This window comes from Rhinopithecus roxellana, chromosome 2 (genome assembly GCF_007565055.1).
Source record: "Rhinopithecus roxellana isolate Shanxi Qingling chromosome 2, ASM756505v1, whole genome shotgun sequence".
NCBI classification, from domain to species: domain Eukaryota; kingdom Metazoa; phylum Chordata; class Mammalia; order Primates; family Cercopithecidae; genus Rhinopithecus; species Rhinopithecus roxellana.
In genome coordinates this window covers 98295888-98320883 of record NC_044550.1, presented here as the reverse complement: position 1 = coordinate 98320883, position 24996 = coordinate 98295888, and the positions used below count along the sequence as shown (strand labels likewise).

The 24996-nt window shown below is 35.9% G+C and overlaps 1 protein-coding gene across 1 annotated transcript in view; it reads right to left on the bottom strand.

Moving 5' to 3' along the window:
* ANXA10 (annexin A10) overlaps positions 1-24996 on the bottom strand; it is a 101110-nt gene that overhangs the window by 58549 nt on the left and 17565 nt on the right. The window contains exon 2 of the mRNA XM_010384441.1: positions 4216-4297. Coding sequence (XP_010382743.1) covers positions 4216-4297 — 82 coding nt within the window. The remainder of the gene's footprint in view (positions 1-4215; positions 4298-24996) is intronic.

The window sequence follows — 24996 nt, the reverse complement described above, 5'->3', positions numbered from 1 at the left end:
ACCCAGCAGTGGATTTTCTGGATCACATGGTATAACTCACTTTTTAATTCTTTTTGAGGAACCTTTAAACTGTTCCACATAGTGGTGGTACTAATGTACATTCCCAGCAACAACGTACAAGGGTACTCTTTTCTCCGCATTCGTGCCAACATTTGTTGCTGCCTGTCTTTAGGATAAAACTCATTTTAACTGAGGTGAGGGAAACTGTTTCTTGATAGCACTAAGTGATCTACAAGAAATCAACACTAAAGACACAGAGAGATTAAGAATAAATAATGAAGAATTATATAACATGCTAATGCAATCAAAAGAAAGTTGGAGTAGCTATATTAATTTTAGACAAAGAATACTTCAAAGCAAAGAAAATTATCAGGAATAAAAGGGTTATTACAAAATGATAAAAGGGTCAGTTTTCCAAGAAGATATAACAAACTTTAATATGTATGTACCAAACAACAGAGTGCCAAAAGAGATGAGGAAAAAAAAAAAATAGAATTGCAAAGAGAAATACAAGAATCCACTGTTATACCTGAGCAATTTAACACCTCTAGAGTAATTTGTCAATTACGAATTAACATCTATAGAACACTTATTGCCACAAAAGCAGAATACACATTCTTCTCTAGTTACATGTAGTATTAACCAAAATAGACCACATTCTGGACCACAAAATACATCTTAACAATTTAAAATAATAAAAAACGTACAAAATATGCTTTGAGGCCACAATGAAATTAAACTAGAAATCAGTAACAGAAAGACTGGCTGGAAAAATCCCCAAATACACATAGATTAAACAGCACACTTCTAAATACACATGGGACAAAGAAGAAGTAACAAGAGAATTTTTAAAAATTTCAAACAAATTGAAAGTAAAAATATGACTCAAAATTTATGAGATGCAGCAAAAGCAATGCTTAGAGAAAAATGTATAACATTGCATTTAGAAAAACAAAAAGAAATCTGAAATCAAGAATCTAAGCTTGCATCTTAGGAAACTGGGAAAAGAAGAGCAAATTAAATCTAATGTAAACAGAAGAAAAGAAAGATTACAGCAATAATCAATGAATTTGAAATTGGAAAATCGAGAGAAAACATCAATGGCACCAAAAGCTGGTTTTTTAAGGGAAAACATCAATAAAATTTATAGGCCTTTAGCTAGGATAAGGAAAGAGAGAGAAAGCAAGAGAGGAGAGAGAGAGAGAGAGAGAGACAGAGAGAGAGGAAAAAAACCTTACTAATATCAGAAATGAAACAGGAGCCGTTACTACCAATCTCAATGGACATTAAAATCATAATAAAATATTATTCACAACTCTAAGGCCACAAATTTGATAGTCTAGATGAAATGGATCAATTTCTTCAAAGACACAAGCTATCCAAACTCATAGACAATCTGAATGGGCCCGTATCTATCAAAAACTTAAGTCAGTAATTTATAACCCACAAAATAGAAAGCACTAGGTCCATATGGCTTCACTTATGAATTCTACCCAACTTTTAAGAAAGAAATATCAATTTTCTACAATCTTTTTCAGAAATTAGACGCATAGAGAATGCTTCATAACTCATTCTACTAGGTCAGCATTATCCTAATACCAAAATCAGAGAAAGGCACAAGAAGAAAAGAAAACTACTGACCAACATTTCTCATGAGCATAGATAGATGCGAAAATCCTCAAAAAGTATGAAAATCAAATATAAGAACGCATACAAAGCATTATAATTCATGATTAAGTGGATTTATTCCAGATATGCAAGGCAGGTTCACCGTCTAAAAATCAGTTAATGTCATCCATTGCATCAACAGGAAAAAGGAGAAAAATCATGGGATTATATCAACGGATAAAGAAAACTCACTTGACAAAATCCAATACCTATTCAAGATAAGAAGTGTTAGCAAACTAAGAATAGAGGGGAACTTCCTTAACTTCATAATGAACATTTTCAAAACTCCTATAGCTAACATTGTACTTAGTGATCAGAAAGATCAGGAACAAGCTGAGAATGTCCGCTCTGAATAGCACTGAGAGTTTCAAAAAAGATTAATTTTGACTTGTGTTCTCCTTCGTCAAGATTTAGGAATGTAGGTTAAAAATGATTCGGTTGTCCAGGATCTCACAGGGCTGACCTAGCAATTATACATGTTAATAGATACAAAATAATAATAGTCATAAGAATTCATGAGCTGGAAAGTATCTTCAAATGATGAGAAATTGGAAAGTAGACTGCATTATTAGGGAATGTTAACTAAGAAGTGCTTCCTTTTGTAGATGATGAGTAAATTTTTATACAACTTAAAGCAATTTATATCAAAGCTACTCATTTTCATTTGTTTCAGAATATGTTTTTGCTTTCAGATTTTTCTAAATAAAACACAGCAACTTAGAAAAACATTAGTAATTGTCTTTTTCAATAACACTTCGCCAGAGTCATGGGGATGGATAGACCTTTAAAGCAATTTGAGCTGTGTTCATGCTCTGGCATGCTACAGTGGACACCATGCAATAAAAGCCAAAACCTCTTAATGTACTTCAGCCTAACACACTGACAAGCAACAAATTATGATGGTCAAAATGAATTGTTATTCTGACCCTAAAATTGCAATGACAGGAACATTGAAACTGGAGCAAAAAAAAAAAAAAAAAAAAAAAAAAAAAAACCAACGTTTTGGTGAACAGATTGTGTGATCTACAGTTTTAAAGCAAAAATTGCACTCCTCAATAAAAAGCTAATTCATAACTTTGTGTTAACTTGTCTTTTTATTTTTCTAGTGATGATCGATATTTTAAAAGGCATGAAAGCATTGCAAACTCCTAAAGTCAGCTTTAGCAAGCATATTTTAAGTCCTCTATTGTTTTCCTGTGGGATGCTGCTAGTGAATAAAACACACAGATGTGCATTCGTGCATGCACACACACAGTCAAGCTCCTGTAAAAGCGACCTTGTCTTTAAAATTAAGAGCTTGCTTTCTTAGGAAAGGTTTTGCATGTCTTATGCAAAGATTTCTTTTATGTTGTCTATGTTTATCTTTGTGCTCATCAGGAGTCTTCTTAAAACAGGTTTTATTCTAGGAAACTATATGAAAGTTTAATACCTCCATATGATATCTTAAAAATTATATATATATGTATTTGTAAAAGAATCCCAAAATTTTCCTGCCTTCTTCTCTCTATATATTCTTTTTTCTAAACTCTAGTCTCATTCATTACTAATCACCTCTATGTCAAACTCCAAGCTCTGGGAGTTCACAGTCCAGTCAGCAGGTGAGACAAACACAAGCACAGTGCAAATGAGATTAGGGGAGTGAGAGGTAGGAAGCAAGGTGCCTGGGGGCTGGCATAGCTGGTTGAACTTGCAGTGCCTAGAGAAGGATTCAAAGAGGAAGGCTTAGCTGAACAGACTCTTGAAGAAAGAGAATTTTTGAAGACAAGAGAAGACAATAGCATTCCAGGTGAAGTGATTGGGCCAATTTACAGAGATGTGAAAAGCAGAGTCATTTGGGGGAATAGCAAAAAGTCTGATCTGACTGGAAGTGGAAATAGCAAATAGCAAATGAAGCAAGCTAGAAAACAAAAGCAAAGGTTAAAAAGAATGCTCTATCCTAGATTAAGGTGTGTTAGCTGAGATTTCATTTAGTAGTTAGTGATGAGGCACTTAGGGATTTAAGGCAAACATTTTAAGATTAGAGAAGCAATTTCTTTTTTTTTTTTTTTTTTTTGAGACGGAGTCTCGCTCTGTCGCCCAGGCTGGAGTGCAGTGGCTGGATCTCAGCTCACTGCAAGCTCCGCCTCCCGGGTTCCCGCCATTCTCCTGCCTCAGCCTCCCGAGTAGCTGGGACTACAGGCGCCCGCCACCTCGCCCGGCTAATTTTTTTTGTATTTTTAGTAGAGACAGGGTTTCACCGTGTTAGCCACGATGGTCTCGATCTCCTGACCTCGTGATCCGCCCGTCTCGGCCTCCCAAAGTGCTGGGATTACAGGCTTGAGCCACCGCGCCCAGCCTAGAGAAGCAATTTCTAAAGGCAAATTTGTTCATCATTATTGTCTTTTTTTATATTATTTTTCTTCTCATTCTACTTCTTTGCTCAGTTTTTGTCTAATCTGTATCTGTGTTTTGCAAGACATTAGCTATTTTACACCCACAGTAGAGTATTAAAACAAGGTGAAGCAAAAAATAATTACAATAAAAGATGGTAGAAATAATCAGACTTACAGAATCCTTGGAGTGCTCCTCCTAGCATTTGGGCATCCATTATGGGATTGAAATTGGGAGCTGGGAAGATGGTTCCTTGCACCTGGTGGGAAAATCAATGAGAAAGTGATTGTAATGATTCATGTTAATGTTTCAACATCGTGGCTGGGTGCAGTGACTCACGTCTGTAATCCCTGCACTTTGGGAGGCAGAGGCAGGTGATCACCTGAGGTCCGGAGTTCAAGACCAACCTGGCCAACATGATGAAACCCTGTCTCTACTAAAAATACGACAAATTAACTGGGAGTGGTGGCGCCTGTAATCCCAGCTACTCAGGAGGCAAAACAAAAAAACAAACAAACAAACAAAAAAATTCAACATTGTTTTCCAGACAAATGAAAGCATATTCTGTATGTTTACATTACTACAAGACATACACACAAGGCGTGTTAAACAAATGCCTTACTTGTGTGTCAGTTGCTGAGAGAAAATTTGGTTGAGTTCATTTTATCCATTGGTCTCTACTACTATCCGTTGGTATCTATTATTCAACTAAGAGACCATGATACAAAAACCAATTGTAAAAAAATGTAGGAATCAAATTAATAATATATATCCTCTTGACTAACAGTAAGTTTTTTTTAAGGAATGGAGCTTATTTTATAGAAACTGAAAAAGAGTATTGTATTGGTGGGATTCATTTCATTCATATGAATTAGAAATGGCACTTGCTACCACAGCTTTTTTCTATAGAAGGGACCTTAAAATTATATTAAAAAAATAAAAATAATTGAATTTGGATTATGAGCTTCATAGAAATCCAGGTGATATAGATAAGGCAGAGATTATCTAGCCAAAGCTCATGACTGCAGAGGTAAACATAAAAACTTGTAAACATAAAAACTTGATAGACATTCTATTTAAATTCTCTCTCCTGACAATCATAAAATGGTAGAACATTTAAAGCAGGCTTGTGATCCACATGGTGCATTATTTTAGACTGAACCCGCCAGGACTAGCCACCATATAATCACACTCAGCACAATACAGCTGTCAATCAAAATTTATTAAGAAGGGCAGCTCTCCCTGTTTGTTGTCAGCATGCCCAGACACATTGGGGAATTTATGCCTTCCCACAGCAAATGAGTCTTCTAGGCCCTGAGATGAACTCAGACATTCCTATTAATTAAGTTAATTAACTAATGAGAACAGGACTAGACCATAATTTCGAGCTAAATGAATATACATATACTGATACCAAAATATTTGTAAAAGGAATTTGAAGGACTAAGAACTCAAAACTAAGAATTGAATTCAGTTTGAATTCTACCTCACTGATATTAATAAATATGAAGTTATCTATTTGAAGTAGACCAAAAAACATGATGATTGTGATATGTCTATATTTTCATTCCTAGAAGTACAAATTAGTGGAATTCTTATTCTGTGAATTATGCAGATTCTTTCAATCATTATACTTATCGTGTTTAATGTTTTGCATCAGGAAAACAAAACAGAAATAAATATATCAGACAGACTCATAAGAATTACCCTGGAGAAGAAGATGTGGGGGAAAGAGCTGGTCCTAGATGAGAGGGTGTAAATTTCCCCCAACCACATGTATGAATGAATAAGTGATCTGGGAAGTGGGACTGCAGCCTTTCCACAGCTGATTGTATATAAGTTGCAAAAGATAGTTGGAGGTGGCAGCCACAAGGTTACTAAGTAAAAGAGTGATACAATTTGATTTGAGTTCCAGTGGTAACACTTTATAACAATGCAAAGAATGAAACAAAAAGAAGCAATACAAGTTGCAAGAGTGGCTAATTTCGAATCCCAGTTGAGCTATCATGTAAACCCGAACTGAGGCAAATAGCATGTTTTCAATAAACACAGATTTCTTGGTTAACTAAATGTAATTTAACCTACTAATTTTTTTTGAGACACATTTTTAACTTAACCTAATAATGGCAGTTTACCATGAAAAGTTACCTTGAACAGTCACAGACTGTTTTAGGAGTTTTCCAGAATTTATACCTTTCGAACAATGCCCTTTTTATATGCATGATTTTTTTTTTTATGCTGGCCTTAGAGTAAATTGGAAATTTTGAAAAAATGTACATTTTTTCAATGTGACAGTGAGAAATAATGTATATCCATATGTATCAAGATTTTTTCATTTCTTTGAAAATGGCCAGATTTAGAAATAGTATATATAATTTGTCTAAGGCAAAATAACTTATAATACCTGTCATCTCTATTTAAGTTTTACCACAAGGTAATCAAAATATAATATTTGCTTCTAGTTACATATGAATTTGGGTTTTGAAAAAGGAATAAAGAATGTGCTCCTTTTAGAAGACAGAATAAACAGCCACATAAACTTACTATACAGAAGAGTATGAGTAATTTGTATGTTTAAAATTTGGTTCTAGAAACTATCTTTCCACCTCCGTGAATACATTAAATGACAGAAAAATTTCAAATTTATTAATTCCTGAGACTTAGTACAAACTGGAAAAAAAAAAACACATTTGTTTTGCATGTGAAGTTGATAAAAATATTTTTACTATCTCATATCAATAGGTACATCAACATATGGATCATATTTCACTTATAGCCAATTAGGTGGCCAGGATTCATAAAACCACATCCCTCCAGATCCAACATCCCTAGGCTTCCCACATTTGAATACTTTTTCTCATGTGGCTTTTGAGTCACATGCACCTTGACAATCTGAGTGCCTCAAGACTTTTTGGGTTTGAAATGTCAGCTAGGCAAGGTGACAGTTTGACTAACAAGACACGTGCTAGAGTGTGAGTTTCAATGGATAATTCAGTGTGTTTGAAGTACCTTAGTTTTAGTGCAGTTGATACTAGATCTCTAGTTAATTAAAGACTTTAAGAGTCCTAAGAGGAAATTGTACAGGAATCTTAGGATTTCCTTTCATGAGGCATTTACCCTGAACATGGCATCGACTTAGCTTTGGAGCATTGCTCCTTGGGATTTTACTTTGGACAGAACTAAATGCTCTAAACTCTCCTAAAGGTCTTCAGTCATTTATCACCCTCTGCCTCATGTCTCCCAGGAGTTCTTCCAAAGTGGTTTCAATGGCTTTAAACACAACGAACACTAAATGGTGGATTACTGAACACATTGTTTCTCTTCCTTACCCTTCCACAGCTAATGAGCCCTTCAGTCTCATTCCCTCATTCCTAGCCTTACAATACTTTTCATGTAATTTGCCTTCTTTTAATTTACACTATTACTACTTAATACAGACCTTTGCCAATTTTTCTTTCAGTTATATCTGATAAGCTGCCAAGTAGATCCTATTTGTCTACCAAAATGATCCTTCTAAAACATCAAATATTATTTGCCCTTCCAGGCTTAAAATCTTTAATGCCCAAAACAATGTTTCTCAATATTTGTTTTGTACTCTGGCCTACATGATACATGGTTTTCAGAAGAAAGAAACATCCTTGGGAGCATCTAGGCTTATGAACATGTCCCAGTATGCTATAGCTTTAAGTACATCCCATTCGTGCCCACTCAAGAAAGTATATTGCCATCCAACTGAGTGACAGTATCATATAAGCAATGTAGGAATCACATAGGATAGAAAAAGTCAAACTTTGGTTCTTCAGTGTTAAACATTTTCAATGCATGCCATAACATATTCCTGTGACTCAGAATAGATGACTCATGGGATTCACTTCAAATATTTTAACAGAGTATACAACATTCTTCATGACCTGATTCTTTACTCCCTGGATAGTTTCATATTTTATTTTCTCTCTCCTGAGCCCCTCTGTCCCATACCGTGACTCACAGTCACACACTCCAGCTAAAAGGAACTTCTGTGTCATTGCTCATTGTGTTCCATCTGTGTGAATATTTCCTCCCCAACTCCCATCTCTTGACTTCACCTTATGATCACGGCAAACATCTATACAAGATGTTATCTTTCAAGCTTTGGCTCTAGAGTCATCTTTTACATGGAGCCATTCATGATGCCTCTAGTAGGACTGTCCACTCCCATCCTGGTGCCCTCTATTTTATCCTGGGCGTGGAACTGTAGCACACGCTACTAGAGCATCAATTGCACTTCAGCAGAAAATTTCCATTTTTAATTCTACTGGCTTTCTGAGAATAACGGGTCCTATTAGCAAGGCTTCCTGAGTTTTCTTGAGAGTAAACCTGAATGTGAGCGGCTGTGCAAATCTGGAAATAGAACTGTTCTTGCAAGTAAAGGAAGAAGAATTTGGATATCCAGGAAATAATTTGGGAAGATAACTAACAAGGAACAAGAATGGAAAATGAGGCAAAATTCCTCTCTGTGACCTCACCTTCCTTATTAGTAACAATTTTTCATTAACATTTGTTAAAATGTTGTTATAAGTGATTTTTTTTTTTTTTTTAAGTAGAAGTTGGGGAAAAGAAGGAGTTATTTGGGTTTGTCTGGGTGAAAAAAAATATAACATGCTGACAAAGGCTCTGTTCAGTTTAAACTTTAGTTAGTCAAACTTTAGTTGGGCACCTTTGAATCCTGTTCCCAACTAGACATCTACACTTGGGGGTCTCTCAGTCTTGGCATCACTCAATTGTAATGAGAATCTTGCTAAGTCAGTTTAAAGAAAATGTCCCAACTGTGATATCTGATGAACCTCAATGTCTGATCAAATTCCTCATCCCCCAAGTGCTGGCTGGTCACTCCGGCCTGCCTTCAGCAAGATTCCTGTTAGGTACGTTAAACAAGAATCAACCTTCTACTTTTGATGCTTAATCTCAGTAATTTTTCATTCCAGACTGCCTCCCTTGAATATAAATCCCCACTTATCCATGATATATTTGGAATTGAGCTCAGTTCTATTCAATACTGAAGTCTTTTTTCCCCTATTGCAATAGTTCCTAAATAAAGTCATTTTTTGTTTGTTTGTTTGTTTGTTTTTACCATTTTAACTGCTACTCAGCTCTGGTTTCTTCAACAATGCACAGCTATAGAGCTCACACAGGGAAAGAATCAAGGCAGCATAAGATGCTAGGAGTCCGAAGAAACCTGGGAAGGCCTTGGACTCCATATTGCATACACAGGGTATTTGAGGCAATCTTATATGTAGAACCCCACAAAAACCTACATGGTTTCCTGCTTCTTCTAGACTGTAAGCTCTCAATATCATAGATTTTGTACAGTGTAATTTTATTAATAGTACTGTATTTGATTTGAAATAATTTCTGATTTCGCCTTTTCAAAGTTTTCAATAGACTGGAAGAATTTTGATTACACAAATTCCTTCACAAAATTAAGTTGAAATGAAGCTAAGAATGTGACATGATTTGAATATGTGTCCCCTCCAAATCTCCTGTTGAAATGTGTCTCCAGTGTTGGAGGTGGGGCTTAATGGGAGGCACTGGGTCACAGGGGCAGATCCCTCATGGCTTGAGGCTGTCCTCACAACCTCTTTTCCTTATAAATTACTCAGTCTCAGGTATTTCTTTAAAGCAATGTAAGAATGGCCTAATACAATATGATATATTGACTTCAGTTCTAGGTATTGCCTCAGTAGTTGTAATTCACACAAGTGGAATTTAGTTCTATAGTACATAGTATTATATTGGGCTTAAAATATATGTGCAAATTTCAAGGTAAATTACTTTCTAGACAATCCAGTCAGAGGTAACTATTTTCTGATCACCTGATCTCAGTCAGAAACTTCCTCTCCATCCTCTTATTACCCTTATATTTCTAATGAGATTAGGAGGTTTAGAAACAATATCAAAACACCACAGATCTGAAGAGATTTCAATGGATATGGATTTGAGAAAATGAGTCTCATTCACGGAAGATCAAATGGAGGATTAAAAAGCTGAAAAACTGGCCCGGCATGGTGGCTCACGCCAGTAATCCCAGCACTTTGGGAGGCGAGGTGGGTGGATCACAAGGTCAGGAGTTCAAGACATGCCCGGCCAAGACGGTGAAACCCCATCTCTATGAAAAATACCAAAAGTGGCCGGGCGTGGTGGCGGGTGCCTGTAATCCCAGCTACTCGGGAGGCTGAGGCAGAGAACTTCTTGAACCCGGGAGGTGAAGGTTGCAGTGAGCAGAGATTGCACCACTGCACTCCAGTCTGGGAGACAGAGCAAGACTCCATCTCAGAAAAATAAAAACAAAACAAAACAAACAAAAGAGCTGAAAAGCTAAAGGGAATGTTTCCCTGTGAAAAGAACATGTTCAATGAAAAAAAATTGAGGGTATATGGGAAATAAATATTTTTAGTGTATACTGTAACATATGAAAATACGATTTTTAATATTCTAAAACAATGAAACTTGGATCTTTGTCGAATAAGCACCGACTGCTCTCAATTTTTAGCTCTAAGCATTTAATTATTTGATAATGTTTTTAATCAAATTTTTGAGATTAACTGATATTATTAAAAAAAGAATTAAACTATTCACGTTAAAAGTTATGTGCATCTTGATTAAAATTGTAGCCCACACTTATTGTAATTTTATAGAATTTAACTTTCCTAGATTCAAATAACTAAATGTCATGTTACTTTTTGAAGAAGGTTAAATGGCTAACATGTGTAATATAGTTTTACTATTGTAAATTAAATGCATATACACAATGGATTCAAGGAAGATGATACACTGTATCATAAAAGTCTAACAAAATTCCATGGAATTTGAAGAAAAATGACTAATCTTCAAGTGAAAAATAGAAAAGAGTTAATGTCTTGTTAGAATGTGTGTGTGTGTTTTTTTTGGTGTGTGTAAAAGACGTGTTTACTCAAAGAATGTAAACAATGAAGAAAACTACAAATAATTTTTAAAAACCCTCAGTCTCACTACTCAGAATTAAAAAATATAAACATCAAATGAAAACATGATTAGGAGAATAAATATTTTTAAAAGATAAAATTGCTTTTTAAAAACTTTTATATTAAAGAAACAGAAATACACTGAATGAAGTGCCAAAAACTTAGGCAGACAGCTAAATGACTTCTTCCTTATGGGCCAAAGTAGCTGTTTCCTAGATCTGGATATAAAGCAAGAAATACCTTTTACTAAATGCAATTTGGGATAAATACCACTTAGATTAAATGAAAAAAAAACTAATGAAGTGATATTGAAAAAATGTGCTGATTTTTAACAGATCCACCATAAGCACTATTAGTACTGACATTTTAAAGTGTCACTTTCAGGTTAAGAGATAAAAACATTAACATTAAGTCATTATATTTTATAAACAATTTTTCAATTTTAGATGGATTCAAATACAAACATTATGTAAAAGATGAGGATATTGATACTTTCACATTGCTTCCTAACTTCCCTCTTCTCCCTGTTAATATTTTAGGTAGTTTATTAATATTATGACGTCATCAAAATTTATTATGTGTACATTCTGTACCATTACCAAAATGACCACAATTGTCCAACAATATTCCAATAAATTTCTAGAAATATATTAATAAAGTTAAGTCTTATAACCAATTATTTACCCAGGCTTTTTTGTTCCTGGAGTGTTAATATTTTCTTAAATGAATTTTGCCAACAAGTATTTTTCCCCCAACATGTGCTTATGAGTGATGTTTTACTTGAGGTGAAAATTTTATGCTTGATTAGATTGCAACAGGTGGAAAGACATTGCTTGGAAATTTTATATTTCTAGGAAACCAGCTTTAAATAAAAATTATTTAACAAGTTTTCACATCTGGTAATATTTCTAGGTTCGAGGCTTCCTATTTTGACTTTTTTCCAATGAGTTTCACATTTATGAAGTTCATAATATATTTCAATGTTCCAGTAAAATCTCGTCTCCATTAAGTGTTTTCTGGTCACCAAACTTATAAATAATCTTTTATGAGTTGCTATAATAGCTGCCGTTTACAGAGTGTTAAGTATTGCAAAGCTCTATTTCTCGGTATTGTATTTCATCCTTGAAGCTACCCTATGCTATTACAGCTATATTATTCCCCATTTTGTAGATGAAAAAAGTGAGACACAGCAAAGGTAAAGAACTTACTGTGGCAATACAGCTACTGAGTGGCAAAGAAGAGGGCTGAATCCGAATTTATCTGGTGCTGAGCCAAAAAACTTAAAATCCTCTCCTAATTTCTTGTACCAGTTCATCTGGTGTGTATATACTTATTTTCCAGTGCTATCTTATCATGGAAATAATTTGTTTGGGGGACACAACCAAATTTCATGCGCCCCATAATTAGAAATCATGCTTTGTGCAGTACTTTCTGTTTCTCAAAGTTCAAGGCCTAGCACTTTGGCTGGGCTTGTAACTAACCAATTGTTTGCCATGTATAACAATATTTCAAAATATCTCATATATTAACCAAAGAGATACATATTAATATGGTTCTAAACATTTTGAAACATATACAGGTGAACTGCAAAGCTCAGTCTAAGCTATTAAATCCAGGTACCTATAAATCATGTAGCGTAAACACGGTCCCATTGTATGGTGGTTGCTTTGGAAGAACTCAGAACTCAATTGAAAATCAACAATTCTGTGATTCCGTGACAATTGCTTGCTTCGCTCCACCTGTATATGAGAAGGTGTGCTAAATGAAAATCAGCCTTATGAGTCAAGGACATCTGCAATCATTTTGGTAATTCCTAGTTTGCTATCATGGCCTATTTCCAATTATGTGGATGTGTAATGTACTTTTTTCTGACTCCTCTTAACGAGGTTATCTCTATGAGGTTCCACCTCATTTCCTGAGATAGTTTTATGGGCTGACAGTATTAGTTCCTTTTTCACTATGTCATATTATTTCCAGTCTTATTTCCTCATCACAAATCGAAATAGTAGTAAATGCTTAGAACTAAGAAGAGAAGAGAACAAGACTTATGAGATAGAATCTTACACATTGTGGAAGAAAAGTATATATCAAGAGACACTAAATAAAAATCATGTCATGAGTAAATATAAAAACAAGCATAGATATGAAATATTTTCAGCTAGTTTTTATCATCTTTGATTATTTGCACAAATATTGTTCTCTGTTAGCCAGACACTTTAGACTTAGTTATAAATTAATACAAAAATGCCGAAAAACATGATTAATAATTTTTGCTTCTTGATATTATTTATTTCTCCAAGTAAAAAATAGGATGTACCATGAAGGTGTCTTTAAACATTTCAGCAATGTTTGCAGAATTGTTTTCTTCTTGGTTAAAAATATATATATACACATATATTTTTTAAAAGCAAATCTCTAAAAGTCTGCTTCCCCATCATGAAATGGCTCTGAAGGGCAAATCCTCTAGAGTACAGAGTATATTTTCTAAGGAGAGTACACCCTTTTTGCGCAAAATACCAGCCAGGTTCTCCATAGTTTGGGTACTAACTCCCCATTCGTTACTGGAACTCATTACAAAAGACAGAACACTACTAGTGCCATCATAGAATCCCTACTGCTCTGAGAGAGCAATCAGACTACAGTCACTTCTCAGGTTGTTCTAAAGAACTTTTCAGGAGCTGAGAGCACAGCATAAATCAAAGTGAGTGAGAACCTGCAGAGTGACACTAGCTTCCTCCCCGAAATAGAAAATACATGGCTGGGACACGGCTGGGACTGCTGGGACACTGATCATCACATAATATTCACTATACCCATTTCAGCTGAAAGAGGAAATGCTTATGTGTATATCTAATCTTTTGAAAGCTCAGTTGTTTGCTATCCCATGCTAATTAGGCCAAGAGCCCATTTTTTCCCCCTTGTTTCTTTAGAGTTTTACAACTCCTCAATTCTTTCACACAGCTGATCCTCTAGTAACGTCATTTTGATCCACATTGTTTGGTTATAAATTGATGAGAAAATAAAAAAGAATCCCCGGCAGTGACACTGTATGGAGTTTGCATGTTTTCTTTATGTCTATGTGGATATTCTCCAAGTGCTCCTATATTCTCCCACATTCCACTGATGTGCACATTAGGTTCATCCGCTTGTCCCCATGGTCCCACTGTCAGTGAGTGAGTGAGTGAGTGAGTGAGTGAGTGAGTGAGTGAGTGAGTGAGTATTGTCTGAGTACACCCTGTGGTGGACAGGCATCTTGGCCAAGGTCAGTTGCCGCCTTGTGCCTGAGCTGCTGGGATAGGCTCTGGGGCTGCCCGTAACCCTGAACTGGAATAAGTTGGTAAACACTTATCTTGTTTTTACTCATCTTTCTTCAATGTATGCATAGCTCACATTTATTTCAATTTTAATATTGGAAGTCTTTGGTCTATTTAGAACTTCAGTGATGTTTTTGTGATGAGAGATGTAGGAAGCTAACTCTTGCATGTATCAATTAGCCTATGGGTAAAATTGATTTTGTTATACATTGTTTTCCTTAAAGGTGCAGATACCAAGAGCCTATCCATGACATTAGGTGAGGACTCACCGTACAATGACAGAGCTCCACATGGAAGATTCAGTCCCTATTCACAAAGAGTTGGTAAATGCAGCTGGGACAAAGAGTGTTATAAGAAACCATGAAGTTCAATTAAAAGAACTAGAGAAGCAAGAGCAAACACATTCAAAAGCGAGCAGAAGGCAAGAAATAACTAAGATCAGAGCAGAACTGAAGGAGATAGAGACACAAAAAAACCCTCCAAAAAAAATCAATGAATCCAGGAGCTGGTTTTTTGAAAAGATCAACAAAATTGATAGACCACTAGCAAAACTAATAAAGAAGAAAAGACAGAAGAATCAAATAGACGCAATAAAAAATGATAAAGGGGATATCACCACTGACCCCACAGAAATACAAACTACCATCAGAGAATACTATAAACACCTCTACTCAAATAAACTAGAAAACCTAGAAGAAATGAATAATTTCCTGGACACTTACACTCTCCCAAGACAAACCAGGAAGAAGTTGAATCCCTGAATAGATCAATAGCAGGCTCTGAAATTGAGGCAATAATTAATAGCCTACCAACCAAAAAAAGTCCGGGACCAGATGGATTCACAGCTGAATTCTACCAGAGGTACAAGGAGGAGCTGGTACCATTCCTTCTGAAACTATTCCAATCAATAGAAAAAGAAGGGATCCTCCCTAACTCATTTTATGAGGCTAACATCATCCTGATACCAAAGCCTGGCAGAGACACAACAAAAAAAGAGAATTTTAGACCAATATCCCCAATGAACATCGATGCAAAAATCCTCAATAAAATACTGGCAAACTGAATCCAGCAGCACATCAAAAAGCTTATCCACCATGATCAAGTGGGCTTCATCCCTGGGATGCAAGCCTGGTTCAACATATGCAAATCAATAAACGTAATCCAGCATATGAACAGAACCAAAGACAAAAACTACATGATTATCTCAATAGATGCAGAAAAGGCCTTTGACAAAATTCAACAGCACTTCATGCTAAAAACTCTCAATAAATTCGGTATTGATGGAACGTTTCTCAAAATTATAAGAGCTATTTATGACAAACCCACAGCCAATATCATACTGAATGGGCAAAAACCAGAAGCATTCCGGTTGAAGACTGGCACAAGACAGGGATGCCCTCTCTCACCACTCCTATTTAACATATTGTTGGAAGTTCTGGCTAGGGCAATCAGGTAAGAGAAAGAAATAAAGGGTAATCAGTTAGGAAAAGAAGAAGTCAAATTGTCCCTGTTTGCAGATGACATGATTGTATATTTAGAAAACCCCATCATCTCAGCCCAAAATCTCCTTAAGCTGATAAGCAACTTCAGCAAAGTCTCAGGATACAAAATTAATGTACAAAAATCACAAGCATTCTTATACACCTGTAACAGACAAACAGAGAGCCAAATCATGAATGAACTTCCATTCACAATTGCTTCAAAGAGAATAAAATACCTAGGAATCCAACTTACAAGGGATGTGAAGGACCTCTTCAAGGAGAACTACAAACCACTGCTCAGTGAAATCAAAGAGGACACAAACAAATGGAAGAACATACCATGCTCATGGATAGGAAGAATCAATATCGTGAAAATGGCCACACTGCCCTGGGTTATTTATAGATTCAATGCCATCCTCATCAAGCTACCAATGAGTTTCTTCACAGAATTGGAAAAAACTGCTTTAAAGTTCATATGGAACCAAAAAAGAGCCCGCATCGCCAAGACAATCCTAAGTCAAAAGAACAAAGCTGGAGGCATCACGCTGCCTGACTTCAAACTATACTACAAGGCTACAGTAACCAAAACAGCATGGTACTGGTACCAAAGCAGAGATATAGACCAATGGAACAGAACAGAGTCCTCAGAAATAATACTACAGATCTATAGCCATCTGATCTTTGACAAACCTGAGAAAAACAAGAAATGGGGAAAGGATTCCCTATTTAATAAATGGTGCTGGGAAAATTGGCTAGCCATAAGTAGAAAGCTGAAACTGGATCCTTTCCTTACTCCTTATACGAAAATTAATTCAAGATGGATTAGAGACTTAAATGTTAGACCTAATACCATAAAAACCCTAGAAGAAAACCTAGGTAATACCATTCAGGACATAGGCATGGGCAAGGACTTCATGTCTAAAACACCAAAAGCAATGGCAACAAAAGCCAAAATTTACAAATGGGATCTAATTAAACTAAAGAGCTTCTGCACAGCAAAAAAAAAAAAAAAAAAAAAAAAAAAAAAAAACTACCATCAGTGTGAACAGGCAACCTACAGAATGGGAGAAAATTTTTGCAATCTACTCATCTGACAAAGGGCTAATATCCACAACCTACAAAGAACTCAAACAAATTTACAAGAAAAAAAAAAAAACTACCCCATCAAAAAGTGGGCAAAGGATATGAACAGACATTTCTCAAAAGAAGACATTCATACAGCCAACAGACACATGAAAAAAATGCTCGTCATCACTGGCCATCAGAGAAATGCAAATCAAAACCACAATGAGATACCTTCTCACACCAGTTAGAATGGCAATCATTAAAAAGTCAGGAAACAACAGGTGCTGGAGAGGATGTGGAGAAAAAGGATCACTTCTACACTGTTGGTGGGATTGTAAACTGGTTCAACCATTGCAGAAAACAGTATGGCGATTCCTCAAGGATCTAGAACTGGAAATACCATATGACCCAGCCATCCCACTACTGGGTATATACCCAAAGGATTATAAATCATGCTGCTATAAAGACACATGCACACGTATGTTTATTGCGGCACTATTCACAATAGCAAAGACTTGGAATCAACCCAAACGTCCATCAGTGACAGACTGGATTAAGAAAATGTGGCACATATACACCATGGAATACTATGCAGCCATAAAAAAGGATGAGTTTGTGTCCTTTATAGGGACATGGATGCAGCTGGAAACCATCATTCTCAGCAAACCATCACAAGAACAGAAAACCAAACACCACATGTTTTCACTCATAGGTGGGAACTGAACAATGAGATCACTTGGACTCGGGAAGGGGAACATCACACACCGGGGCTATTATGGGGAGGGGGGATAGGGGAGGGATTGCATTGGGAGTTACACCTGATGTAAATGACGAGTTAATGGGTGCAGCATACCAACATGGTACATGTATACATATGTAACAAACCTGCACATTGTGCACATGTATCCTAGAACTTAAAGAATAAAAAAAAAAAAATCCATGAAGTTTGTGATTTGCTCCTGCTAAAGATTAGACAAATTACAGCATAAATTTAATCTTAAGGCTGTATCATTAAAAGGAGTTATTTTGGAAAACACACACATTTTCCAGTTGTTCAAATATCACTTTGGGATAAGTATTTCAGAATTGCTTTCAGAAATATTTGAATACCTCTTCTTCTTATTAGTATTTTTGAGACAGGATTTTGTTCTGTTGCCCAGGCTGGAGTGCAGTGGTGCAATCATGGCTCACTGCATCCTCAACCAACCAGGCTCAAGTGATCTTCCCACCTCAGCCTCCTGAGTAGCTGGGACCACATGTGCCTGGCTGAGTACTTATTATTTTATGATGGATTTGATGTTTACAATTAGCCAAGGCTAAGACTAATGAGATACAGAGTAATAAAGCTGTTAATAACACCACTGTGTGTGTGTGTGTGTGTGTCTGTGTGAAAAATTTGTTGATATTAGTGAAACTGGAGGAAATTTATAAAATTAATGGATAAATAATTGCTAGTAAATTTCATAGTATTTCACCACTTAGTGACTTCAATGAATCAAACTTCATTGTTAGGTCACAAAGAACATGGATTTAAAAAAATGAGAGTGGATTTGGCTCAAACACATCCCTACTTCTGGAAAAATATTTGCCTTACTGAGCTCTGGTTGGTAATCATCCTATATGAAAAATGACACCAGTTTATAATACCACCTTTATTCCATAATGGGATGTTTTTCTTAGTTATTAAAACAAATTGCATATTGGATTTCTTCTACAATAATAAATAAAATATGAAAAGTTAAAATGGTGCCTTTTTGCCTCTCTGATTCAGTAGCTTACTGAAAGTTCTAGTTATTTTTGGGGGGGGGGTTGGGGACGATATCTGGAGATACTCATTCTTTTATTTATTTATTTTATTTTGTTATTCTGGCTATAGAGGATGCCATAATAAACACCATACTTCTGTTATTCTTGAAGTAAATGGTCACCGGCCCATTACTGGCTCATGCAAAACAAAATTGACTCAAAGGAATACTGCACATATAATTTACACAAAGATGCATAGATTCAGAAGAAGACAAATGGAATATAGTGATTTTGTCTAAAATCTCCAAGCTGGTCACATCTGTAGGCTCAGTCTTTGGGTTTTACTCGTGCCTGTCAATAGACTGTTTAATAGTGATTTCTTAAATTCAAAAAGTCAAATTATTTTTTTTCTGCACATGTTTTATCTATATGGATTGTATTCCACCCAAAATTTGAGACCTAGCTCATACTCAAACTACATTATGTGAAGTCTTTATAGATTTTACCAAGTATTATTACTATTCTCTTTGCATCTCTATTACACATGGCCTTCCTTTTTTTTTGCATTTGTCTTTATCTCTAAATTTAAAACTTCTGGAGGGCAGGTACCTTTCTTTTCTTGCTTTTCAAAGCATCTAGGGCAGTGCCTTACATGTAATGTGAGCTCAGAGAATGTTTATAAAGTATAAAAAAATCCATGTACCACAGTGACATCTTTTGTTTACCCAGTGGTTTTAAAAATTCATTATTCATATAAGCAGGCTATGCTCTAGGCATCTTCACCTGCGTTTCCTTGGTAATCACCTCAGCAGTCTTGTGAGACTGATAATATTAATCTTATTTCACACACGAGAAGACTATGAGGCTGAGTAAGTTGTTTAAAGCCACACAGGTATTGACTCATGAAGCCAACATTCAAATCCAAATTTAACTTCACGGTTAGTGCCCTTTCCATTATAGCTGTAATTTGTGTAAAATAAAATAACATATACTATTAAGACTTTTTTTCACTTATGTGAATAAAAACATTTCCATTTTCAAAGGACCCTACAAGTAAAAACAAAATTCTACAAGGATGAGCTCTTATTTTTATGTCAGTTCGAAAAGAAAGAAGAAAGAGGGGAGTGTGTGTGTGTGTGTGTGTGTGTGTGGGTGTGTGTGTGTGTGTGTATTGTAGGGAGGGATGGAAAGAGGGTAAGAAAGACACCCAAAAAGAAATTCCCATTGTCTGGGTTGCCGAAATTTGTTAAGAACAGAATGTCTAATATTTGATTTTAAGTTATTTGCACAACCACTGTGTAAACCCATCTGTGGTCATGAACTTTCAATAGAGGTTAATTGGAATAGATTTTAGTTGGTGGTATTTTGGGGGAGTGAAGGTATCAGGGTTTTCCCTATGATAGGGTTGTTCAGCATCAAGAGGAAATCAGCCTAAATGCCCACCAGTGATAGACTGGATAAATAAAACGAGGCACAGAGGCTGGGCGTGGTGACTCATGTCTGAAATTCCAGCACTTTGGGAATCTGAGGCGGGCAGATTGCTTGAGCCCAGGAGTTCCAGACCAGCCTAAGCAGGCAACATGGCAAAACCCTATCTCTATACAAAATTAGCTGGGCATGGTGTTATATGCTTTTGGTCCCAGTTACTTGGGAGGCTGAGATGGGAGGATTGCTTGAGCCCTGGAGGTGGAGGTTGTGGTGAGCTGAGATTGTATCACTGCACTCCAGCCTAAGCTACAAAGTAAGACCCTGTCTCAAAAAAAAAAAAAAAGAAAAAGAAAAAGAAAAAGAAATGTGGTACATATATACCATGGAATACTATGCAGCCATAAAAAAAAACGATACCATGACCTCTGCAGGCACATGGTTGGAGCCTGAGGCCATTATCCTTAGCAAATTAACACAGGAACAGAAAACCAAATATCGCATGTTCTCACTTATAAGTGGAAGCTAAATGATAAGAACACATGGACACATAGAGGGGGAACAGCACACACTGGATCTTTTTAGAGGGTGGATTTTGGGAGGAGGGAGATGATCAGAAAAAATAACTATCAGGTACAACAAACTTTCATGACACAAGTTTACCTATGTAACAAACCCTGCACTTAGATCCCTGAAATTAAAATAAAAGTTTAAATTATTGCTAAAAAAAAAAAAAAAAAAAAGAGGGGCAGTATGTATGTGTTTGCTGGATGGTCCTTAAACTAATTAGTCAAATAACATGAAAACAGAGCTTCAGATGAGTAAGATAATTGTTAATCTTTATTTCCTGTGTTCTTCTAGCCTCAGGAAAAAATCTTTAGGGAGACAGTCACTGGAATAGAAATTCTGAGAACCTGATTTAAATCTTAAAGCTTACTTCAGCTTCTAGCAGTGCTATGATTGTAAAGAAAATATGAATATATTATCTAATCAATATAAAATTTAATGAACTGATGGATAGTTCATTAGCACTAGTACAGTCAGTGATATTAAAACAGGCTTAGTAATATTATTTTTTTCAAATTTTATGCCAAAGTATTATGGCCAAAAATCTTAAATTCTTTCCCTCATTTCTTGTACCACTTAGTTTAGTGTGTGTATACCTTATTGCAGTACTTTCAAATCATTGAAATAATTTGTTTGGGGGACAAACCTAATTTTATGCCCCCATAATTAGGAATTATGCTTTGTACAGTACTTTCTGTTTCTCACAGTTCAAGGCCTAACACTTTGGCTGGGCTTATAACTATTCAATTGTTTGCAGTGTATAACAATATTTCAAAATATGTATTAACCAAAGATAAGCATATTAATATAGTTCTAAACTTTTTGAAACAGATACAGTTGAATTGCAAAGCTCAGTGCAAGCTGTTAAATCCAGATACCTATAAACCATGTAGCATAAACATGGTCCCATTGTATGGTGGCTGCTTTAGAAAAACCCAGAACTCAATTGAAAATTAAAAATTCTGTGATTCTATGACAATGGATTACTTCACTCTACCTGTATATGAGAAGGTGCGCTAAATGAAAATCAGCCTTATGGGTCATGGACATCTGCAATCGTTTTGATAATTCCTGGTGTGCTATCACAGCCAATTGCCAAGAAACTTGCTACATGACCAAATTTATGCTAAATCAGTTGCCATACAGTCATTACAATTAAGTAGGTAGATGTCTGGAGTGAAAAAAGAGAGAGAGGGGAACTGATTTCACTCACCCATCCTCTTACAATTAAGATCTAAGCATATCTTCAACTAACATGCTTTTACTATTTTAAAAAACAATTTTCTAGGAAGATGTCATTGAAAATTACTTCAGTAGAAGACTACTAAACTTAAAAGAGATAGTATCATATGGCTAGTTACTATTCAAGGCTCAAGATATCCTATCTCCAATCCCTGAACCCTATCAATGTTGCCTTGTATGGAAAAAGGGAATTTGCAGATGTGTTTAATTAAGATTCTTGAGATTATCCTGGATTATCTGGGTGGGCCATAAATAACTTTCCCGTCTTGTCATAAGAGGGAGGCAGAGGAAGATTTGACTTATAGAAGAAGGCAGCATGATAATGAAAGCAAGATGCTGTGTTACCAGATTTGAAGATGAAGGAAGGAAACACAGCCCAAGGAATGTAGGTGACCTTTAGAAGCTAGAAAAGGCAAGGACGCTGTTTCTTCCCTAGAGTCTCCAGAAGGAATCATCTTTGCTGCTACCTTAACTTTAGCTCAGTGAAATTGATTTCAAAGTTTATGACCTCTAGAACTGTAAGAGAATAAATCTGTGTTATTTCAAGCCACTAAGTTTGTGCTAATTTGTTATAGTAGCAACAGGAAACCAATACATTTACTCTGAAAGCCATGTATCTTATATGCCCACCAATCCTAAACTCTCATGCCACCTATATAACCTTTCCAAACATAATATTAAAGAGTAAGTCCAACCAAATGAAAGCTGAATAAATGTAAAAAAGTTAAGGGAAGAAAAGAAGTAGTTCAATATGATGAATAATAGTATTCATAGTAAATAAGTGTTCAAAAGTCATAGTCAACACACTGAGTTTTCAATATATATCAAGAATAGTGCTAAATAATTTATATTACCCTGTGCTATGGTTTGAATGTGGTGTCTTTTCCAATATCTACAATAAAACCTAATTACCAAGTTGATGGAATCAGAAGATAGAGCGTCTGAGAGGTGATGAGGCCATGACAGCTCTGTCCTCATGAATGGGATTATGTACTTCTATACAAGGGCTTGATGAAACAAGTTCCTCCATCTTCTGTTACTTGAGAACACAGCATTTTTCCTTTAGAGAGGACACACGTTCAAGGCACCATTGTGGAAGCAGAGACTGGGCTCTCACCAGACCAAGTGAGATGAAAGCAGAGACTGGGCTCTCACCAGACCAAGTGAGAGCACCTTGATCTTGGACTTTCCAGCCTCCAGAACTGTGAGAAAATAAATTCCTGCTCTTTATAAATTGCACAGTTTTAAATATTGTGTTATAGCAGCACACAATGAACGAAGACAGCATATTTAACTCTTAGGCATTAAGCCATCAAATATAAAAACAAATGGGATTGGTCCTATTACTAAAGTTGAAGAAACGGGTTTAGAGAGACTGATTTCTTTATTTCTTTCTTTCTTTTTTTTCAATGGAGTCTCCCTCTGTCACCCAGGCTGGAGTACAGTGGCATGATCTTGGCTCACTGCAACCTTTGCCTCCCAAATTAAAGTGATTCTCCTGCTTCAGACTCCTGACTCGCTGGGACTATGGGCATGTTCCACCACACCTGGCTATTTTTTTTGTATTTTTAGTAGAGAGGGAATTTCACCATGTTGGTCAGGCTGGTCTCAAACTCCAGACCTCAAATGATCTGCCCACCCTGGCCTCGCAAAATGCTGGGATTACAGGCATGAGCCACCGTGTCGGCAGGCAGATTCATTTCTGTTGCTAGGTCATATGGCTAGTAAAGTATGGAGCCTACACTGAAACCCCAATCTGTCTGATTCCAAAGGCTATGCTCTTGATTGCTAGACTAGTCTTCCATATGAAGGAGAAATACAGATGGGAATATTTTTTAGTCATTAGAAAATTAATATATACTTAATGTATTAAATTTGGCAAATAAAAAAACCTCTGACATAAAAAGTTTAAGAAAAGTCATTTATGATCTCATTGTCTACAAATCATTGTTAAATACTTTAATAGCTGTCGAAAGAGAAAATAGTTCACCAAGTGCTCTTCTTGTACTTTCCACATCTTTATATATAGTCATAAGGTATTTGTTTCTAAATGAAACAATGAAGTCACATTTACACTTTTTTTTTGTAATCTGGCTTTTCTTTTGTTGCCTTTTTTTTTTTTTTTTCCAGACAGAGTCTTGCTCTGTTGCACAGGCTCTGGAGTGCAGTGGTACAGTCTTAGCTCACTGCAGCCTCTGCCTCCCAGGTTTAAGGAATTCTCCTGCCTCAGCCTCCTGAGTAACTGGGACTGCAAATGCATGCCACCATGGCCGGCTAATTTTCATGTTTTTTCTTAGTAGAGATGGGGTTTCTCCATGTTGGCCAGGCTAATCTTGAACTGCTGGCCTCAAGTGATCCACCTGCCTCGGCCTCCCAAAGTGTTAGGATTACAGGCATGAGCCACTGCACCCAGCCTGGCTTTTCTTTTCATAATATGCCACTAATAGGATATTTCTTGAAGTCTATTGTGCTTATCTTGAAGATAAATGTCATGGAGCAGATCTGAAAATACTACTCAGTTCTCCCTATAAATAGTTTAATAATAAGATGTCATTACATGCTTTTTATTCATCAGTACTATATTATTTAAAAAGAACTGAAATAATGTTTAAATTCAGTGAACATACCTGTGCCCCAAATAAAATAGTGATAAGTATATTTTGCAAGTCACGACATTCTAGAAGTGAAGGAGGCATTATACTATGTGTATAGCTACTGTGCAGGTTAAACAGCACCTCCATATTCTTTATCTTATTTAATGTTGAGTGTATTAAGCAAGGTAAGTGTTCCTATTTCTATAGTATATATGAAAAAACGACAATATTTATACAAAGCCAGTGGCTTTCTAATTGGCAGCCTAGAATAGGTGCCTTGAGCATTGTGTCCTCCCTAAAGTGTTCTGGATTTAAACCAGCACTTTTATAGTGTATCTTACCTGTTAATTTTATGCTTTTCTACTCTTTTTGGTTATTATTCTCACATTTTGAAAAATTAAGGCTTATTTTATGTTTTTAATGTTGCATAAAGTGGTTAAAAGGCCTAGTACACATAAATTAATCTAGAAAGGATAAAACATAGTAATTTTGAAGGGTTAAACATAAAGCAAATTTAACATGGGTTCGAAGTGTTTGCTCATCC